We start from the raw sequence: 22,079 nt of genomic DNA on the forward strand, positions 1-22,079 counted from the left end.
TCTCTTTTAGGAAAGTACTACCCGCTTATAAGTCAAGTTTAGGTTATGTGAATTTTCAAGAAGTGTAAATACAGAAGTTTTCAGTTATTTAGGTGTCAAGTATGTAAGGGAATAGGAAATAAGCAGTGATGGTAAATAACAAAGATAGAGTTTAAGTCTTGAACATGTATTTGTAGATTTAACATACCTCAGCCAAGTGAAGAGTGTATATTAAATCAAACAGTGTTCAATAAGAGTGATTAAATATCCAGTTCATGGAGACACATATTTCCTAGATGAATATCACAAAGGGCACAGTAAACTTTTTTTTATTAATTATACGGTCTACACTTCCTATGTTGAGGACTGATCATTTAATTGTGATGGTGTTCCTTTGGTTCGCACTGGATAGGAGAGTAGACTATATACAAGTGGGACTAGATACAAGATAATACGATCATAGTTTTGAACTTTTTTTACATTTTCATTCATACCTTACCTTATGATGAGGTGCTTCCGAAAAACTACATATCAATTTGACATTCCTTTAGTGGCAAGATAATGATAAATTATTGTTCAAAATAAATTGCTTTAATTACCTCTGTAAAAGAAATCCTAGTGAAAATATGAATTTTACTTGATTTAGACACTTCATTATTACCTGGTTCCTTTTGAGACGGACCGCTTTTCTTGGTTTTCGCCTTAAAACAAAAAAAGTAAATGTTAGTTTTTGCGTAATGATTTCAGGTCGATGCAATTGAAGTGAAACAATTTCTGAAATAAAATTTTCTTACCGCCAAGCCGAATTCTTACTTGCAAGAATTACGGGAGTGATATTCAACGACTTCCATTAAAAAATATATATATAAATATATAAAACAAGAAACCAACACCCAGTGAAAAACTGCAGCCCTACATACACAAAATATTTCTTTGAATTTACTGGATGGCCTTGTTCTTAATCTGAGATGAATACTAATCGAACCTGACTTAGATTTCATCAAAACAATCTTGAAGTTACATGAATTTCCAGTGAAAATTGCAGCCCCTATTGCATGCACAAGGGTTTTCTTTGTTTTGACCGAGTAACGTAGTTTTTGACCCAAGACAAACAATCTGATCGATTTCCACGAATATCCAGTATAAAAGCAGCCAATATTGCATACACAAGTTTTTACTTTGATTTGAACAGGTGACCTAGATCTCTCTATATAGATCGATATTAATATATATATAGATCCATATTTATGGTGAAACCGGTTGAGAATTTTAACTTGTAATTTTACTAAATTAAACTATGTAATATCAAAAAAGGCATTTCCTCCAATCTTTTTCCCGCTATATTATCCGTATTGTTCAGCAATAATACATTTTATATATATATTTGGGTCAATTACTAGATCGATTATTTAATCATACAAAAACCTTATTAGCACTACAGGGGCTTTTTCTGTTTGATCTATGTGAAAGTTAGTCAAAATATTCGTCTTCGTGAAAATCTAGATCAATTTCAATATTGCGTCATCTGGGATCAACGAAACCACTGTTAACTATCTAGTGGCCTACTTTTGACCAGTTTCAAAATCGCCCGAGATTTTGTTAAGACAACCATTCTGACTAAGTCGGAATACGATTCGGTCCAAATATTAATTTCTGGAATGTTCAAAGCTAAATTGTTTACGTCGGACGACGAAAGACGGACAGGACGATCACACTTGCTCACATTTACAACTTTGCTTAACTTGTAATGTTGAAAAAAAATACAAATCAGTAAATTAACAGTAAGTTAGTTGCTTCTGGCGACATGGATAATACAATATTTTTCTGATGGAAAGATAAATGGACGGACAGACAAAGTCAAATATATATCCCAACCACAAAGTGGTGACATAACAAGCAAGACTTTATCACCATTATGCATGTCTCGCCTGCTACACCGGATAAAAATAAATGATATCGAGATAGTCGCCTTGAAATATCGACCGTCCTGTGTGTCCACAGTTCACTTCATCTTAATTCGCAAATGCCTATAAGGACGACAGGACTGATCAGCCCGGTGTCTATATAATTTGTCCAGATGGGATATCATTTCACGTATCTATGGCATGATATCCAAATGAACCACACTATAAAGTCGTTGGTTGTGCTCACTACTACAAGTTTACATCGCCATTTATTTACTAACTGACAATTGTTGAAAAGACGTTAAACTGGATCAAATGCACTCTATATGAATTTATAAAGCAACATGATTCATCATGAAAACGGCCAGTCGACAAACACAAAAGCTGAAGGGTGTTCACAAATGTTCTATGGGATAATATGCAAGCTTTATCTCACTGTATTGTCCAAATCAAAAACCAAAGCAAATGCCAATTCTTTGAGGTTGAAATCTTGATTTTTTTACCATAAATCTACAGTAATTTTTTAAGGGAAACAACCCAGTCAGAGGGAACTACTTTAAATCCATCGATCACTAGGACAAATTATACTCGACATTTTCAATAAAAGCTTTACTTGATTAAAACTAAAAACATTTAAGAAACCAGCATGGGAGCCATGTGGTTGAGTCGCGCAATAGAGGACAGGTTATAGAACTCAGTGTTTTGCTTAAATTTCATTGTGGATTTATTTTGGACATTTTGGTAGAAACAGACAAAAGAAGATGTAGTATTTCGTGAAACTCAATTTAAAAGTTACAGCAGTGTAATTTTAATAAGATTTAACAAAAAGCAACTGGACAGACAAAATCTCGCTAAGAAGACATAAGACACCTACTCCTGTGTACATTTTGTGTCAGTTTTATGTAATTCTACAAAATAATGTGAGAATTTGTAAACTTAAATGAGCCTGGTTATGTGAAACATCACTGTTAGCATAGTACAGTTTATATAGAACATACAAGGAATCGAAAGGGAAACGGGTTTTTGAGTAGTGTCCCTTTGCAAAGGTTAAATGCCATGCACACGTTCACATACCGGATAAAATGTACCATATATGCACATTTGTGTGTTAATGATACCGGAATCACTGCCAAAAGATACTTAAATATTTTCGTTTTTTTTGTTTTGTTTTTGGGTTTAACGCCGTTTTTCAACAGTATTTCAGTCATGTAACGGCGGGCAGTTAACCTAACCAGTGTTCCTGGATTCTGTACCAGTACAAACCTGTTCTCCGCAAGTAACTGCCAACTTCCCCACATGAATCAGAGGTGGAGGACTAATGATTTCAGACACAATGTCGTTTATCAAATAGTCACGGAGAACATACGCCCCGCCCGAGGATCGAACTCACGACCCCGCGATCCGTAGACCGACGCTCTACCTACTGAGCTAAGCGGGCGGGCCATACATATTTTCGTGGCAGTTGACAAGTGAAATATAGAAAATGCAGTTAAAATAGATAAAGAAAATCAGTTTTAATAAATAAATAGTAAACATTGCATTATATTTCATATTTACTAGAAACATTCTAATTTCCATCTGGTGACATGAAGAAAAGTCATATTTCATACCTTTCGATGACAATACAATGCTGTTTTCGTGATAAAAAAACTTGCTATGCTGTATATATTTAAGAAATAATGTATCGTTACATAGTAGTATATTTAAATAATTTATTTATTTTGTTGGGTTTAACGTCGCACCGACACAATTATAGGTCATATGGCGACTTTCCAGCTTTGATGGTGGAGGAAGACCCCAGGTGCCCCTTCATGCATTATTTCATCATGAGCGGGTACCTGTGTAGAACCACCGACCTTCCGTAAGCCAGCTGAATGGCTTCCTCATATGAAGAATTCAACGCCCCGAGTGAGGCTCGAACCCACATTGATGAGGGCAAGTGATATTAAGTCAGCGACCTTAACCACTCGGCCACGGAGGCCCCTAGTATATTTAAACACGACAGAAAGGTTATACGCCTGCGGAATAATTTCATGAGTACATCCCCTATGTGAATTATTTTGCGCGGAGTATAACCGATTCGGAGTGTTTATATATATATTAAAACCTGTTTCTGCTATAAATCATTTTGAATCTAATTTAACTTTTATGTGACCAAAGTAGAAGAAATGAGGCATCTTTACTTATTAGAGCATGTTAGGTGCCAAATGGTAGGTGGACATTAACGTAACCATGTTATAATAATCCAGTTAAAGCCCACCGAACGGATACATGCACCGCAGAATAATTTACGAGTACGAAAACGTCTAATGATAATTTTTGCCTGTCTAATATTCGATTTAAAGCGTGTCAATTTAGTGAGGCATATTTCCGTTATATATGTAAAATAGTAGATGAAATATGGAAGCACTCTTTCGCGTCGCCTATTTGGCACTAAATGATATTTGACTTGCGTCAATATAAACTAGATGGTTTTCATATTTATATATTCCCTTCTATTAAAAGTATGTAATAAAATATGATTTAAGACAATATCTTTAAATTTAATCCTTTAGTTACTCGTGGGAAATGTTCAAATTACTAATTATTTCGATGCCGAGCGCCATGAATGGAATACTATAAAATATACCTGATCCTTCTTCTTCCGCTTCCTTTTCCCCTTCCATGTGTTAAAGGGACGATTCTAAAAACAATGAATAGTTATATTTTATGGAAATAAAAAATACATTTATATTTGTTGATGAAATACAAATATCTACTATGTAGATGAACGGCATTTAGCAAATGGGTAAGACAGAGAGCACTTAATACCGCTATTTATTAGCACCGAAATGCATATTTAATCAATATTTTGACACCGAAGCAATAATGTACGTTGATATCTTGATTGTTTATGTAATCAAAGTGTTATATATACATTATATACAGTTTAATATACTTTTTGTACTTTGATGATTTTTCTTTCATCATGCTTTATTCGGCAAATTATCTTTATGAATTTAATCAACTACACGCAGTGCTTTCAGCTTAATATCTTAATATAAAGTTATACATACGTTACCTGAGCTTTCTCGGCATCTTGCCAGATATCAGTCACAACATCTCGATACTTGTTTTCATCTGTCTCATCTAATTCATCTAACGTACCAATCCTCTTTAATATGTACATTTTCTGCTGCCTAACCTGGTTCATAAACACACATACATTATGATTTTGAAAAAATAATAGCGCTTCCTTTCCTGAAATTGAAAATATGCCGTGGCTTTTAGTTTTTTCTTTAAAACTTAAATCCGGTATACTTTGATTTTTTATTAACTTTTTGAGCTTTTACTAAAGGTTCTGAATTTAAAGGGAAATCATTTTGACAGAATTTTAGCTAGAAATATAGGTCCAGAAAAAAAAATCCAAAATGACGAGCGAATTCATGGTAGAAACGAATGCTGTCTATTTTATAACACACAGGTGTTTCATAATATCTGTTATCATTTCGCTGTTTTAATTTTTTCAAAATATGGAATGTACTTTTAAACAAAAGTCACTAAGCGATAGGATATATAATAAAGTTTTATTTGATACATAACATCAGTAGGTTTACTTAAAATGCTCAGCTTAATGTCCCTTTATAGAAAAAGTCAAGCTTTACAACATGTGCTCAATTTGACGTCCTCTCTGAAGGCCTGACTGCTTTCGGTCGGCCGTTATTACAATGTCGTCTATCAATAACTGACCCTGACTGTTCAAAGCATTTAACTATCCTGTGCACTTGCGTCTTGCTAAGTCTCTCATTCTCATGATACTGTTTTGGCATTGATCTAATGTCTGTGACCGGTGCATAACTCTCATAATACAGCTTAAAAACTTATGTGCACTTTTCTACGGACAACGCTATGAAACTATGACTTGTTTTGATGACGTCGTTTATGACGTAATGACGTCAACGGTTTTCCGTTATTTTTTACAATACGTACAACTTCATTCTGTCTCCTTTAGAATATTTTATAACATGACTGCATTATGTGTCACATGTACGTTTTATATTAGCTTGTAATGGTAACAAATAATATGAAACACATCAGAATATCGTACATATTTGCAACGTTTGCAACAGTTCTACCCAATTGTGACTGTTTTACTATATACATTAATACAACCATATGGAATTATAAATATATTATTATCAATTTTACTAAGAATTGTAACAAATATACCTTACAACTACACAAATACCATTCAAATTGCTCAAGGGTTATTGCCACATATGAAAATAATATGTCAATGAAATGTTATGTATATCAAGAAAAGGTCAACAAACGGTTTCTGTGTGCCATTTTCACAAAAACCTGATTTTAAAATAGCTCAAGGGCTTTAGGACAATACACACGGGCCATTATTGTACTAAACTATGAACGGATAATAAGTGCATCGATTTTATTGTAGTTTTTCAACAAAATTAAGGAATCTGTTTCCGTTTTCTTTTACATAATACATTACGTCAGAAGCAGAACGCATCATACTTAGAAAGAGCGTGTATACACACAGATCTCAGTCAGGTTCGGTTTTGTACCAGATCGGATTATTAGGTTCTGAAGTTTGAAGGCTGTTTGCCTAAGCGTTCTTTACTTATTGAGCGGACACCTTTTGCCCACAGGTCATTGTAACCTTGACATTAACCTACTGAATTCTTAAACAATAGGGGTAATCTACTGACCACAGACAATGATCCCTTCAAAGTATTGTCGAGTTATTTTGGAAACCAAATAGTTTACTAAACGATAAATGAGGTAGTATACTTTAACATCTGTATGTGCGCGTGCCACACCAGAAGCTAACGTGACAATTTACGACAACGTTTACGACAAACTGAATGTGTTTCTATTTTTATTCTTCTTTAAATCTTCATTAATATGTCTCTGTTCTGATGATTAATGGTTTAATAATGCTGAAATAATGAATTAATTACCGCACAAACGTTACAAAACATTGTTGCTTTAAAATGACGTTATCAACGTTATGACGTAACGTGTTAGTCACCATGCAAAAATTAATAGCTTTTATCTTGAAAGTACGTTATTCTGAGCATTCTTTCTTATTTGAACTATTTTAAAACAACCATTATTTGCCGAAATATTTTTACGCTCTGAATAATGATCAATGTTTTGCAGCTTTAATGTAGTTATATTGAAATGTTATGCGGAATGTAAGAAAATGGATGATTGTTACTGATGTTATTGGGAATATAGTTGGGTGAAAGGTTACTTATGATCACGGCCATTTTAAAATAAAAAATGGGTAGTTTGTCTTGTTTTTATTTCGTTTCCACTGAAAATTTGGTATTTATATACTAAAAGTATGCTTTAAAATTGTTCAAATTTCAGAAGAAAATAGTGATTTCTTGAATAAAATCAATATTACCGTGGAAACGAAACCCGTAACCTATATATCTAAATATAAAATTCAAAGGCATTGGCACTGGCCTATTTATGCATACGCAATGATTTTTCCATTCAAAGTGTCAGGGATACTGCTGTAAGTATTTTAGTCATTGAACACGAACATATTACCTTTTTTTAGAAATAAAACTATCTTAAGCTACATTAAACAAGAAAGATAATTTTATTTAATACTTTTTTAGAAATTACGATAAAAAGCAGGATATAAGACCTTTTGAACATTTCTGTTGACTAGGTTACTTTAAAGGTTCAGATATAAGGGTACCATGTAAAGTGTTTGGTATTTTGCTAATAATATTACCCTAATGTCCCATGTTAGTCATTAACAGAATGGCATTGAAGTCGTCAAAAAACCCGTTATCATACATAGTTGCTTGAAAATTAGACCAGATGCGTTACCATGGGAACACGAGCCCCGCGACATATATATTTTAAGCTTGTATTAGAAAGGTGATGCGCAAACTAGTAGAATTATCAAATTATCAACTGCGCAGACTTCTACGGATAAAAGTGAAACCAAAATACACTGGAAAGTGTTAAATATCCGTATTTTCCTTCTTCTTTCAATATGAAATACCTTTGGAGGTCCATGTACTTAAACCTGGATAAAAATTGTACTTGAAGAGACAGAGATAAACGAACTTGTCAATGAGATTGTAGTAGCTAGCTCAAACATTCAATTACAAGAAACACAATAAATTGCTAAAGTTCTTTAAATTTGAAGTTTCCCTGGTAACAAGGTATACTACCTCCTTAAGAGACAGACAGACAGGCAGACAAAGAGTAAAACAATATACCCCATCTTCTTCAAAGGGATCATAAATATTATCACTAGATCCTACATCAGAACATTGTGTACTCATTATTTCGGGTTCCATTCAACTTAAATTACAATTAATAGCTTTTGACATGCACATATTGTTGGTATGTTTATGTCCGGTTTTGTTATTGGAGGTGTGGCCCTTTTTCAGACTTCGAAATATTTGAACATCTGCAGTTTCTCCCCAATTGAACGAAACTTGATGTCGACAACATCAAACAGACATGTGCATTTAGTCATGTTTTTCATGTCCAATTTCTTTAGTAGGCATACTCGTAAATGCAGTGGATGCTCTATACTAGTACTTGGAGTACTTGGATATATTCTCTTTAATAATTTTCGGAAAAGAATAACCATATTTCTAGGGAAATGCAACCTACCACAGAAGAGGCAAATCATGTAGTTTTAACACAGTAGAAGCAGACATACTGGAATATAAAAATAATAATATTCTTAATCACGTAAAACGACATTTGGGCACAACAAAGAGACTAAATTTTAGATTTTTATATTCTGGACCAAATTTTCGCACATGAAGTTGTAATTTTGCCACATTTGGTGCCGATCAAATCTCGTATTTGTATGATTTAGATCTTTAATATCCTTGGCATTTTAGATTAAACAATGCTTGTTTTACCTTCTGGGCATATATATTAAGTCTTAAACTCTTGTAAAACACTCGAAAATGCGAAAACATGAGGAGATATTGAGGTGGCTTCAGCAAAACGCGAATTTCTCGACTTTTTATATGACTTCCAAATAAAACAGCGCCGATTGTCAGACTGAAGGTGTTCTGAGATAAAAAAAAATGTAAAAAAAAAATCTGAAAATAAAAAAATAGATCCCTTTATAGGCTATCTAGTAGGAATTCAGCCAAAAATGTGCTTTCGTGTTTTAGTTGAAAAACGTCCCAAATAAATAGATTCTAACTTTCACAGTTCTAGCGCATTTGCTGCGTAAACCAGGGGACAAATGGGCATTATTTCACTAGTGGAATTTATCTTGCATAAAATAAGACATTTTTCATATTCGGATGTTTTGGAGTTGTTTACTAGACACGAAAGTAGTGTGCTTACTTTGCGCACCGCTTCCTGCAATGCGGCAATATGAGGGTACCTTTCTTCAATTCAACACCCTTTTATTTTTGTTTTCTTAAAGCACTTGATTGGCTTATTTGAAGAAATTAGATCTTTGGCGGAGTGGAAATCTAAAACTGTATCAAAATTGATATATGAAGTAGTTGAATTTTATTAGAAACAAAAAAAACAACAATTTCTTTGATCGGTATATAGCCTCGAATGTGGCAGTGTCCCTTTGCGAGGTTAAATGCCGTGCACATACTGGATGAAATGTACTATATAGGCACGTTGCGGTAAAAGTATGTGTAATATTTAGACTTTGCTAGACAGAGAGAAATATATTAAATTACTTCTCTATTAATAAGCATTTTTGTTTGTTTGTTTGTTTTGAGTTTAACGCCGTTTTGTTTTTAACAGTATTTCAGTCATGTAACGGCGGGCAGTTAACCTAACCAGTGGTCCTGGATTCTTTAGCAGTACACACCTGTTCTCTGCAAGTAACTGCCAACTTCCCCACATGAATCAGAGGTGGAGGACTAATGATTTCAGACACAATGTCGTTTATAAAATAGTCACGGAGAACATACGCCCCGCCCGAGGATCGAACTCACGACCCCGCGATCCGTAGGCCAACGCTCTTTACCTATTGAGCTAAGCGGGCGGGTCTAAGCATTTTTTGTTCAAATGATGCTGAAGTCACAGACGAATGATACCCAAATAGTTCCAGGAAACCAGTGAAAATATAGAAAATAAGTTTTTAATATGAACCATGTTTAAATACATTTTAACACGTCGAAGAGGTTATACGCCTGTGGAATAATTACGCGAGGGCGTGGTAAAAGTGAAATATTGTAAACGGAGTATAATTAAATATGTTGAAAAATGGTTCTGCTATAAATTATTTTGAATCTAACATGCTTATATGTAAAAAGTGGACGAAATGTAAGCAGTATTTATTGGTGCAAGTAAAGTGCCAAATAGTAGGTGGACGTGACGTTAACGTGGCTGTGTTTTAATAACACATTTACGGGGATAGGTTACCTGGTTACCAGGGTAATTCAAATAGGTTGAACCGCAGCATTGTTTTTTTTTATTTCGTGTAATTTAATGTTTTAACTGCTACAATCACAATTCCGTTTATCTCTGTCCTTTCTAGAGCAAGTTTTATCTAGGTTTAACGTACATGACCCTCCAAAGGTATATTATATTGGAAGAAGAAGTAAAATACGGATATTTGACACTTTTCAGTGTATTTTGGTTTCAATGATATCCGTAGAAGTCTGCATAATTGATAACCCTACTAGTATGCGCGTTAGCTGTCTAGTATAAGTGTAGACTGTATATGTCGCGGGGCTGGTGTTTCTATAGTAACGCATTTTCTCTCATCTTTTAAAAAAATATGTAACAACTATGTATGAAAACGGGGGTTCGGTGCCATTCTGTTAATGATCAACATGGAGTACTTGGGTAATATAATTTGCAAAATACCAAGCACTTTATGTGGTACCCTATTTTTCTTATTTTTTAAAGTAACCATGGCAACAGATATATTTAGAATAGCATATATCTTGCTTATTATTGTAATTTCTTAGAAACAATATTGAATAAAAGCATTTTTCTTGTTAATGGAGTTTTAAAACATCTTATTTCTAACGTAAGTAATATGTTCGTGTTATTTATGTTTATTTAAACTAATTTTACAGCTTAAAATACTTACAGCAGTACCCGTCGTCTGACATTCTGTATGGAAATATCGTTCTGCATGCTGCTTTTATTCTCATGGATATTGTTGAAATACAAATAAAAAGCCGAAGCTGTGTTCCTTTGATAGACAAGTGTCAACGCTTTTGAATTTTAAATTTAGATATATAGGTCACGGGCTTTGTTTCCATGGTAACATCAATATAATTCAAGAAACCACAATTTTCTACAAAAACTAAAACAAATTTAGTGCTTAGTTTTAGTATATAAGTAACACATTTTCAACGGAAACTATAAAAATAGTTATCACAAATCAAACTGCCCACTTTATTATTTGAAAATGACCGTAATGATTAACCTTCCACCCAGCTATAATCCCAATAACATCAGTGACAATCATCCATTTTTCTTACATTCCGCATAACATTTCAATATAACTACATAAAAGAAGCAAAATATTGAGTGAAAGACTCATCAAAAATATTTACGCAAAACAATGGCTGTTTAAAAATTGTTCAAATAAAGAAAATGTACAGAATTACGTACTTTTAAAATAAAACTAATTAATATTGCGCGGTAACTGACACGTTACGCCATAACGTTAATGACGTCATTTTGAGGCAACAATGTTTTGAAGCATTTCTGTGGCAATTTATTCATTATTTCTGCATTATTAAACCATCAAACATCAGATCGGAGGCAGCTTAATGGTTGTTTCTTTTTTTCAGAAGAATTTATATACAAACACATTTAGTTTATTGTAAACGTCGTTATAAAACGTCACGTTAGCTTCCGGTTGGACATGCGCACATACGAATATTAAGGTAACCGACCTCCTTAAGGCACGGTGAGGGCGTACACGTCCCGTGGGATAAAATCTGGAGTACGTAGACGTCTAATAAATAATTGTGCTCGCCTTAAAATCGAATCAAAGTGTGTAATTTGAGAATAACATAGTTCTGAAATGTCATTTAATATATAAAAGCAAAATAGATGAATATGGTAGCACTCTTTCGCGTCTCCTGTTTGGCGCCATTAATATGTAATGTCACGACAATATAAACAAAATTTCATTCATATCAGAATTCTCAATTTTTCATTTTATTGTATAAAATAACGTGAACTATAAATTGCTGACTGATATTTTAGTCTTATAGTCACTCTGACGAACCTATTTAAATCACTAATCACTTCGATGCCACAGGCCAAGATTTGAATGCTATAAAACATACCTGCTGCTGTGCGATGGAACGCTTGTTACAATCATCCTCAGAAAGTTTATCCTCAGCTAAGCCTTTGCTCTCCTTGAGCTGATAAGGAATGTGATGCAAATAAGTAAAATGAATATTTGATATCAGAGGAAGGTTTCTGTAATCAAGAAACTGTTATATTTTATGGTAATACAATTACTATGTCGATGAATTATTTGCATAACTTACAGTCAAGTAAATACCATTTGAAATTTACACTGAAACAGATATTTAATCAATATATTCGGCACCGGGACAGACCAATACTAATAAACACGTACGTTGGTTTTTCAATTGTGTGTATAATAAAACTAGATATAATTATATACATTTGGGTCTTAGTCCGACAAATTAACACTTAGAAATTGCATCCAATACACACTGTGCTTTCAGCATTATTAATCTAATATATATACGTGACCTCCTAGGAAAAAATCGTTAAAACAGATATTGTATTACCGCTTGCAGATTCCTTACAGCTGTCTGAGCATCTGTTTGGTGTTTCAGTTTCTTGTCATCTTGCAGGAGAGCAATCATATCATCTATGTACATGTCTACTTCTGACTTGTCTAACTGCATATTACAGGAGTTGTATATGGACATTTTGTGCTGTGTTACCTGTTTAATATACACACCTACATTCGTTATTTTTTAAAATTTGAAAAAGAGTGCTTTATTTCCTGAAATTGGAAATAAGCTATAATGGCTTTCAGTTTTTGAAACTTAGAGAACTTAGAGTCAACACACTGGATAACCGGCTATCCTGGCGCCTGCTGGACAAAACAAAACGCTGTAAATTGGTAGATATAGGTTTTATTTATTTCTATCAATACGAAACCAATCTTTGCAATACCATTTGATAGTTTTGTTAAGGAATGGACTTTGCTTATATTTACAACTTCTGGTCTGAAACCGACCGCTATATATTTAGAAATTCGCTGAAAATTCTATAGTCTAAACAATCTAACAAAATTCCAAAAGTATTACACAATTGTCTCGGGTGCATTTAACCTTTCTAACGTTCGATCCACGAAATTTCTGTAATGTAATAACTTACGTTACACAATTACGTCATTTAGAACTATTGCTTGTTAGATAAGTTACAAGTTGAGATAATAGAATATGTTTAGAACAAAAACGAAAAATACATGTCCCTAAGGTGTATAATAAAAAAATGTCCTATTGAGGTTTTAAGTTTAAAAGTGAAGATCATATGTAAGTCGAGGTCACCTATATATAGGTCAGTTTGTAGGTCTTGCCTCAAGGTTTAACCTTCACATTTCTAAACTGGACTAGTCCATCCGTCTTGGACAGTACCATTTATCATTCGAAAGGGTGTTCACTGAAAATTTAACGACTGAATAGCGCACAGTGTAGACCATGATCAGCCTGCATGGTCTGCGTTGGTCGCAAAAGCAGAATCACTTGCCGCCAGCAGGCAAAAGGAAAATGAGTGTGAGTGTATTCACTAAATTTGGTGATTAATGTAGACTGTAGGCAAAACGATACAATCCGGTTAATCAAAATGTTGGTTTTGAGGTTTAACGCTTGAAGGTGATGGTCAAATGAAGTTCAAAGTCATCTATATTAGGTCAGTTTGTGGGCCTTGCCACAAGGTTTATTAAGTGTGAATATTAACTAAATTGGGTCATATAGGTCAGATTATAAGTCAGTTTGTAGGCCTTGCCACAAGGCTTGTTAAGTGTGAATAATAACTAAATCTGATAATTAATGTAGGCTGTAGGACCAAAACTTCTTATTAAGGTAAAGGTCATAAGAGTGTCAATGTCATTTATATAGAGGTCAGTTTGTAGCTTTTGTCAAAAGTATTGCTGAGTGTGAGTTTGAATTAAGTAATGTTGCATATATGCAAAACGGTTAAAACGGATAAACAGATGGACAGTACAATCGCTATAAGCCCGGGATAAAAGAAGTCATACAACATAAAATATGGACTTAAAGTAGAATTTTGGATGGAACTGGTGTAAAAACTATATATGTTATTATATACCATAATGTTAATAATAACAAAATACCTTAAAACTACACAATTGCCAGCCCGCTTAGCTCAGTAGGTAGAGTGTTGGTCTACGGATCACGAGGTCGTGAGTTCGATCTTCGGGCGCGGCGTATGTTCTCCGTGACTATTTTATAAACGACATTGTGTCTGAAATCATTAGTCCTCCACCTCTGATTCATGTGGGGAAGTTGGCAGTTACTTGCGGAGAACAGGTTTGTACTGGTACAGAATCAAGGAACACTGGTTAGGTTAACTGCCCGCCGTTACACGACTGAAATACTGGTGAAAAACGGCGTTAAACCCAAAACAAACAAACAAACACAATTGCCATAAATTTTGCGCAATTAAATGTTCGTGGCACACATGTTACTTGAAACTTCCACACCCTGACCCTTACGAAGCAGCAGCTAGTTCTGACGTCGACGTCATAATAAAAAAAATAAAATAAAAACACGGATGGGGACTGCCTTTCTTCATCAAGGCTAACTTTCACAATAGACTAAGTTGGGCCATTCAAGATACACCACATAGGTCCATCAACTTCTTATTAGACAAAAATTTGCGAATTACGTCTACGTGGACTGTGAACACCTAAGACGATCGTTTTTTCGATGGGACCGTCTCGACATGATAGTTTTAATTTATGTTTGGTAGGAAAACATTCCTATAACGATGGTAAGGTCCGACTTATTATCTCACCGAACAGGATAAGATCTGGATTTGTCTTTCCGTCCGTCTGTTCACCAGAGAAATGTTTTGTTATACATATCGCAAAACGTATTTGATCTAGCGTCATAACACTTTCCTGAAATGTTCTTTAATATTGTAAGTTGCGCATCAGCGTCAATGTTGAAAAGATGAGCTAGTCTGATCGAAATGTATCCGTATTCTATCTTCGTCGTCGACCGACATGAAAAAATCTAAACTGGGACAGCTGGGATCAAACTGTAGGTCAGCAGGTAAATCATTGTGAAAACTGTAGAAAATGTAATAGCATGCGTCTACATTCCTTTGTTGTTATTATACGCCCGAGGGGACGTATTTTGGGATACAACAGGTGTTCATCTGGCCGTCTGTCTGTCTGTCTCTCTGTCCGTCGGTCTGTTAGCAATTTCGTGTCGACTCCACTCTGTAAATCGTGAACCCCTTAAAGGACTTTAAACAAACTTGACAAATGTTCCCCACATCAAGACGACGAGCAGAGCACCTGTATCAGGTGGCTCGCTTTAAGGTCAAGGTCACACTTAGGTGTCAGGGTCATATGACTTTGTTTCCAGTCCGCTCTGTAACTCTTGATCTGTTTGAAAGATTTTAAAGAAAAATTGCACAATGTCCACCACATCGAGACGACGTGCAGAACGCATGTTTTTGATGGCTAGCTACAAGGTAAATGTCACACTTAGGGGTCAAAGGTCATATAACTTTTATTCGAGTGCAATGTGTAACTCTTGAACTGCTTGAAGGATTTGAAAGAAATATGGCACAAATGGTCACCACATTATGTTGACGTGCAGAGCGCATGGCTCGCTTTGATACTTTTGGCGGTATGTGTAGCATAACTTCTCTCTGATGAACAGAAAAACGGAACAAGAGCTGTCCGTAACACAGGCTCGACTTTTCTCAGTGCTTGACTCTGAATTAGAACTTTGCCAATAAAAAGTTTAAACGGGACATAACTCTGTCAAAATTCAAATCAGAGTAATCGGGATTGTTTTTCCGCCTGTAGACTTTGATAGTAAATAAGTATTCTAAGTTTCAAGGCAAAAGTTTTAATAGTAATAGAGATATTTTACTTTATCAAAAATTTTAACAAAAAATCTAAGTAAAAAGGGGGCATAATGCAGTAAAAATCCAAATCAGAGTTATGGGGATTGTTTTTCCTGGTGTAGATTTCGATAGTAAATAACTATTTTAAGTTTCAAGTCTATAGCTTTGGTAGTAACAGAGATATTTGATTTTATCAAGAACTTAAAACAAAAATTCTAAGTTAAAAAGCGGCATAATTCTATCAAAAGTCAAATTAGAGTTATGGGGATTGTTTCTCCTGGTGAAGCCTTTGAGAGTAAATAAGTATTTTAAGTTTCAAGTCAACAGCTTTGATAATAACAGAGATATTTGACCCTATCAAAGATTTTCACTGAAAATTCTAAGTTAAAAAGGGACATAATTTTGTCAAAATTCAAATCAGAGTTATGGGGATTGTTTTTCCTGGTGAAGACTTCGATAGTAAATAACCATTTTAAGTTTCATGTCAATAGCTTTGATAATAACAGAGATATTTGACTTTATCAAAACTTTAACAAACGGTGACGCCGACGCCGACGCCGACGCCAACCGGAGCGATTGCAATAGCTCTACTCTTTCTTCGAAAAGTCGAGCTAAAAACAGGCTCACCTGAATTTATATCACCTACCGCATAGTGATGATATAATAACCCAAACCCTATTGCCGTTAAAAACTCTTTTTCCTACTGCGCATACTATAATCAAAATATGTTGAGACGGTCCCCTTGAAAAATCTATCGTCTTAGGTTTTAACAGTCCAGGTAGACTTAATTCGCAAATGTCTATTAGAATTAAACTAAAAACGGATAATAAATGAACTGATTTTATAGTTTTTTGGTGTTTGTTTCAACAAAGTCCATTTTCTTTAACATAATATATTGTGTCCGAAGCTGAAATCAGCATAACATTTAGGAAGAATGTGTATACATAATAGATCAGTTAAGATCGGTTCTGGGCCAGAAGGAGAATCCTAAGCCCTGAGTAACTTCTGAGTAAGGCTAGAACCCACATCGGTAAGGGGCAAGTGATTTGTGGTCATTTTGTCTAGACGTCACTGTGACCTTGGTTTAAACCTACAGCCCCTAACATAATAGGGATCATCTACTGAACACAGAAAATCATCATAGACTATTGTGAGACTAAGTATTCTCTAGTTATTGATCGGGCCCTAGATGATCTACCAAACGAACGTGACAGACAGACAGGTAGACAAGAGCAAACAATACACTCTTCACCAAAAGGAACATAAATTTCAGCTAAATAAGAACATTGTGTACTCAATCTTTTTACTGTTTCCTTTCATCCCAAATGACAGCATAGCATACATCATAAACATAATGTGGACATGCACATATTGTCGGAACATTTATGTTGGAGCTATGGCCATTTTTCGGAAAAGTGGCAACTACATCTGTAATTTGTGTATTAAACTTCTCCTGCAGTTTCTCCCAAATCCAGTGAAACTTGGGAAACATCATCATTATCAAGTAAGCATGCGCATTTCGTCTCAGGTTTCATATCTAACTTCTCTGGGTATGTCCCTTTTAGTTATTAAATCAAGTATTTTCAAGGGACGTGTGTCGTACAGTGTCGACATCTTTCTTGTGACATTTGTAGCATAATTGTGCTTTTACAGAACTGTGTTGGTAATAAATATTGTATTTGAGTTTGTTACACTGCAAAATACAGCAGCAACTTTAAATAATTTAGCGTTGTTGTCTATTTATCTTTCTTTTAACATTGGCACAACCATTCATTATAGGCATAAATGCAATGGATGCTCTGTACTAATGTAAATATATTCTCGTTAATAACGAATAGGGATAACCATATATTTCATGAATAAAAGTGCCCTTAAAAAGTAATCTTATATTAGTGTGTATATGGATCAGTTATGTAAAAAACAATTTTTTGCTGTTTTTGTTTTATGTTGTTAGGTTTACTTAAACCCACTTTTAACTGTTTTTAAAATAGGGTCGCTTAAAAGCTCTACAGAGCCTATCTTCATTGTTTTCACAAAGCGACGGCAAATAAAATTTACCTTTACCTCTAACAGATTTATTAAAGAAAACACATCTAAAAACATTGAAACTACTATTAAAAAGATGTAAGAATCATTTAATCACAAGTTGCAATTGATACTGTAAGGGACTTGCAGTTTATAGCAATTGACTCACAATTCTTTTTATGATATTGTCATTTTGCAGTAATTATAGGGAGAAAATCTCACAATTTAACTAATCTAAACTATTAGCTCACATGAACAAATTAAGGAGAAAAAATAAGTAATAATCATTGCTCTTTTACGTACCAAAATCTAATCTTTTATGTAACAAAATCTGTAACAACATATCAAGGGCTGACTGGGAAATCATTGTATCTGACATTCCGACCAAAATGGTTTTATTGCATTTTCTTAAGCCTTTTAATGTCATCCATCTACTGCAAAATTATTATTAAAACTTTTTGAACAATTTCATGTTCTTTTATAAATAATGTGAAAATATTGTATCCGCAACCACCACCTTTGTTGACCGGGAAACTATTGTAGCACATACAATAGTTACAGTCTCAATTTGAAAAAAAAAATGTATGTCACATTATGGTCTGTAAAACACAAAACAAGGAGAAAACTTGTTATTCTTATTTAGGTTTTATGTGAAGATATAAGATAAACAAGAGGGCCAACATGGCCCTATATCGCTCACCTGTTATCATTGCATTTAAGTACAAGAAGGTCAAAAAATAATAATCAAGATCAAAAGAATTATGAGAAAATATAGTTGAAATTTTCTTAAAGTTACTTCAAATAAAATTATTTTCAAATCAGGCCAGTAGTTTAATGCCCGAAGGATTACATCAGAGGAGGATAGGAGCAAAATTTTGACTGATGAAGCCCAAAGGACAGGAACAACAAAGGGAAGAAATTAAAAATAAATCTAAGTCCTCAGAAAAAATATCTAAGTCCGAAGGACAGGAACAACAAGGGGAATTTAACCAAAAAGAAAAAAAAATTCTTACAAGGTACAGATATGTCAAAAAACACCTATCAATTGGAGGTACCATCCATGTTGTACCATAGAAAAGTGGTCTCGGTTTTTCCATATGGCCAATAATAAAAAAGTTACTAAATAAGCTATTTATAGTAACATAAAAGGGAAGTAATTGAAAAGAATATTGTAAGTCAACAAAAGAAGGATCTGCCAAATAAAAACAAGGGCACTGCAATTGACGCAAATGCAGAGCAATATACACACAAAACAAAGTCATATGACCTTTGACCCCTAAGTGTGACCTTGACCTTGAAGTGAGCCATCCGAAATATGCGCTCTGCACGTCGTTTCGATGAGGTGAACATTTGTGCCAGGTTTCTTTGAAATCCTTCACGAGGTTCAAGAGTTACACAGTGGAAGGGAAATTGCTAACCAACAGACATACAGACAGACGGACACCAAGGCGATAACATAATATGTCCCTTCGTAAAAAGGAATTGAGATCTTATGGTAATACAGGTTGTGTGCAAGTTTGGTTAAAATCAAATCATAAATGAAGCTGCTATTGTGCAGACAAGGTCAAAAAAGCTAAGTTTGGCCCTTTCAGGGACCGTAACTCTGGAACCCGTTATGGGATCTGGTCAGTTCAAGAAAGGAACCAAGATCTTATGGTGACACAAGTTTTGTGCAAGTTTAATTAAAATCAAATCATAAATAAAAATTGCTATTGTGCAGAAAAGGACAAAAAAGCTAATTTTGCCTCTTTCAGGGGCCATAACTCTAGAACCAATGATGGGACCTGGTCAGTTCAAGAAAGGAACCGAGATCTTACGGTGACACAAGTTTTCTGCAAGTTTATTTAAATTCAAATCATAAATGAAGCTGCTATTGTGCAGACAAGGTCAAAATAGCTAATTTTGACCCTTTCAGGGGCCATAACTCTGGAACGCATAATGGGATCTGGCCAGTTCAAGAAAAGAACAAAGATCTTATGGTGATACAAGTTGTCTGCAAGTTTATTTAAATTCAAATCATAAATGAAGCTGCTATTGTGCAGACAAGGTCAAAATAGCTAATTTTGGCCCTTTCAGGGGCCATAACTCTGGAACGCATAATGGGATCTGGCCAGTTCAAGAAAGGAACCAAGATCTAATGGTGATACAAGTTGTCTGCAAGTTTGGTTAAATTCAAATCATAAATGAAGCTGCTATTGTGCAGACAAGGTCAAAATAGCTAATTTTGGCCCTTTCAGGGGCCTTAACTCTGGAACCCATGATGGAATTTGGCCAGTTCAATAAAGGAACCAAGATCTTACGGTGATACAAGTTGTGTGCAAGTTTGGTAAAAATCAAGTCATAAATGAAGCTGCTATTGTGCAGACAAGGTCAAAATAGCTAATTTTGGCCCTTCAGGGGACACAACTCTGAAACCCATTATGGGATCTGGCCAGTTCAAGAAAGGAACCAAGATCTTATGGTGATACAAGTTGTGTGCAAGTTTGGTTAAAATAAAATCATAAATGAAACCACTATCTTGCAGACAAGAAATTGTTGATGCACAAAAATAGCAAATTCTGGCCCTTTAAGGGGCAATAACTCTAGAACCCATGATGGGATCTGGCCAGTTTTCGAAAGGAGCTGAGATATCATGCCAATACAAGTTTTGTACAAGTTTGATCAAAATGGCTTGCAAAATGTGGTCTCTATCTTGTTCACAAGAAATTGTGGACGGACGGACGGACGACGGACGAAGGGTGATCACAAAAGCTCACCCTGTCACTATGTGACAGGTGAGCTAAAAATAACAGTCTGTATTAACATATTCACATAATGTGATGCGGATACAATAACTTCAAAGATACTGGTTATAAAATAAAATGTTGTGTCTGCAAACCTTTTCGCAACACATGGTCTGCCAAACCCCAATCATGCCTTACACTTCAATGTCTATGGACTTAATTTTGTTTGTATTTTTATAGAATAAATATGGAAGATGGATGCAGCCATGTGTCATTCTGTTATGTGACAAATTGCCTATCTTGTTGCTTTTTCCTGTCCTTTACTTTTGAGAAGGTCCGGACATGAGTGCGGAGGCCTAGGGCTTTGATATATGGTATGTAGCATCATCAAGAGGTCCTCTACCAAGATTGTCCATATTATCACCAAGGGTCATATATGGCCCCGCCTTGAGGGTCACATGGTTTATATAGACTTATATAGGGAACAACTTTAAAAGTCTTCTTGCCTTAGACCACAGGGCCAGCCTCGGCTGGGTACACCTTTCTCCAACTCGGTGGATAAACTTAAGTTAAGAAAGACAGTAACCTAATATTCTCTATGTATCTAACTCTATTTCCTGGTTATTTACAAGTAAACCAATATTTCTATGCTTAAAGCAATTTGAAGTTCATAAGTAATTCTTAATGAACTTTGCAGATGCAATAATTGACCGGTAACTTTTTAATTCAGCTATTTTGAGCGTAAAACTATTGTATCTGACATATTTCGCTTAATCTTAAAAAAGGATTATTTGAATGAATTTTAAAAGCTAATACATTATTTCTTATTTCAATTTGTAATGATTTACTGAGAATGGTAATACTAATTAAGCATTTAAGAAAATAGACAGATTTTTTCTATCTCCTCTAAAATTTAAAAAAAATGCAGATACAACAGTTTCCCGGACTCAGCCCTCGATATGTGTATGACTAAATTATGAAACCCAATGCTTATTTATATGGGGCACCGTTTCACTATTTTATAGGCATTTTTTGATATCAAGAAATGATTTTTTGATATCAAGAATTATTTTTTGATATCAAGAAATCGAATTTTTGATTTCAAGAAATCGAATTTCTGATATCAAGAAATCATTTCTTGATATAAAAAAAAAATTGTTTGATATCAGGAATTCATTTTTTCATATCAAGAAATGCTGTTTATATTTTGATATCAAAAAGTCGAATTTTTGATATCAAAAAAAATGATTTCTTGATATCAGGAATTCGATTTCTTGATATCAGAAAGTCATTTCTTGATATCAAAAAATTAGTTATATTTTTTGATATCAGGAAATCGAATTTTTGATATCAGGAAATG

At 34.4% G+C, this 22,079-nt stretch overlaps 1 protein-coding gene across 2 annotated transcripts in view; it reads right to left on the reverse strand.

Moving 5' to 3' along the window:
• LOC123534174 (uncharacterized) overlaps positions 1 to 22,079 on the reverse strand; it is a 134,326-nt gene that overhangs the window by 70,110 nt on the left and 42,137 nt on the right. For both annotated transcript variants that reach the window (XM_053519966.1, XM_053519965.1), the window contains exons 3-7: positions 12,644 to 12,802; positions 12,167 to 12,244; positions 4,945 to 5,067; positions 4,513 to 4,566; positions 641 to 680 (exon numbers count right to left, since the gene is read on the reverse strand). In XM_053519966.1, the coding sequence (XP_053375941.1) occupies positions 641 to 680; positions 4,513 to 4,566; positions 4,945 to 5,067; positions 12,167 to 12,244; positions 12,644 to 12,802 (454 nt within the window). The remainder of the gene's footprint in view (positions 1 to 640; positions 681 to 4,512; positions 4,567 to 4,944; positions 5,068 to 12,166; positions 12,245 to 12,643; positions 12,803 to 22,079) is intronic.

The sequence above is a fragment of the Mercenaria mercenaria genome, chromosome 12, assembly GCF_021730395.1.
Source record: "Mercenaria mercenaria strain notata chromosome 12, MADL_Memer_1, whole genome shotgun sequence".
NCBI lineage: Eukaryota > Metazoa > Mollusca > Bivalvia > Venerida > Veneridae > Mercenaria > Mercenaria mercenaria.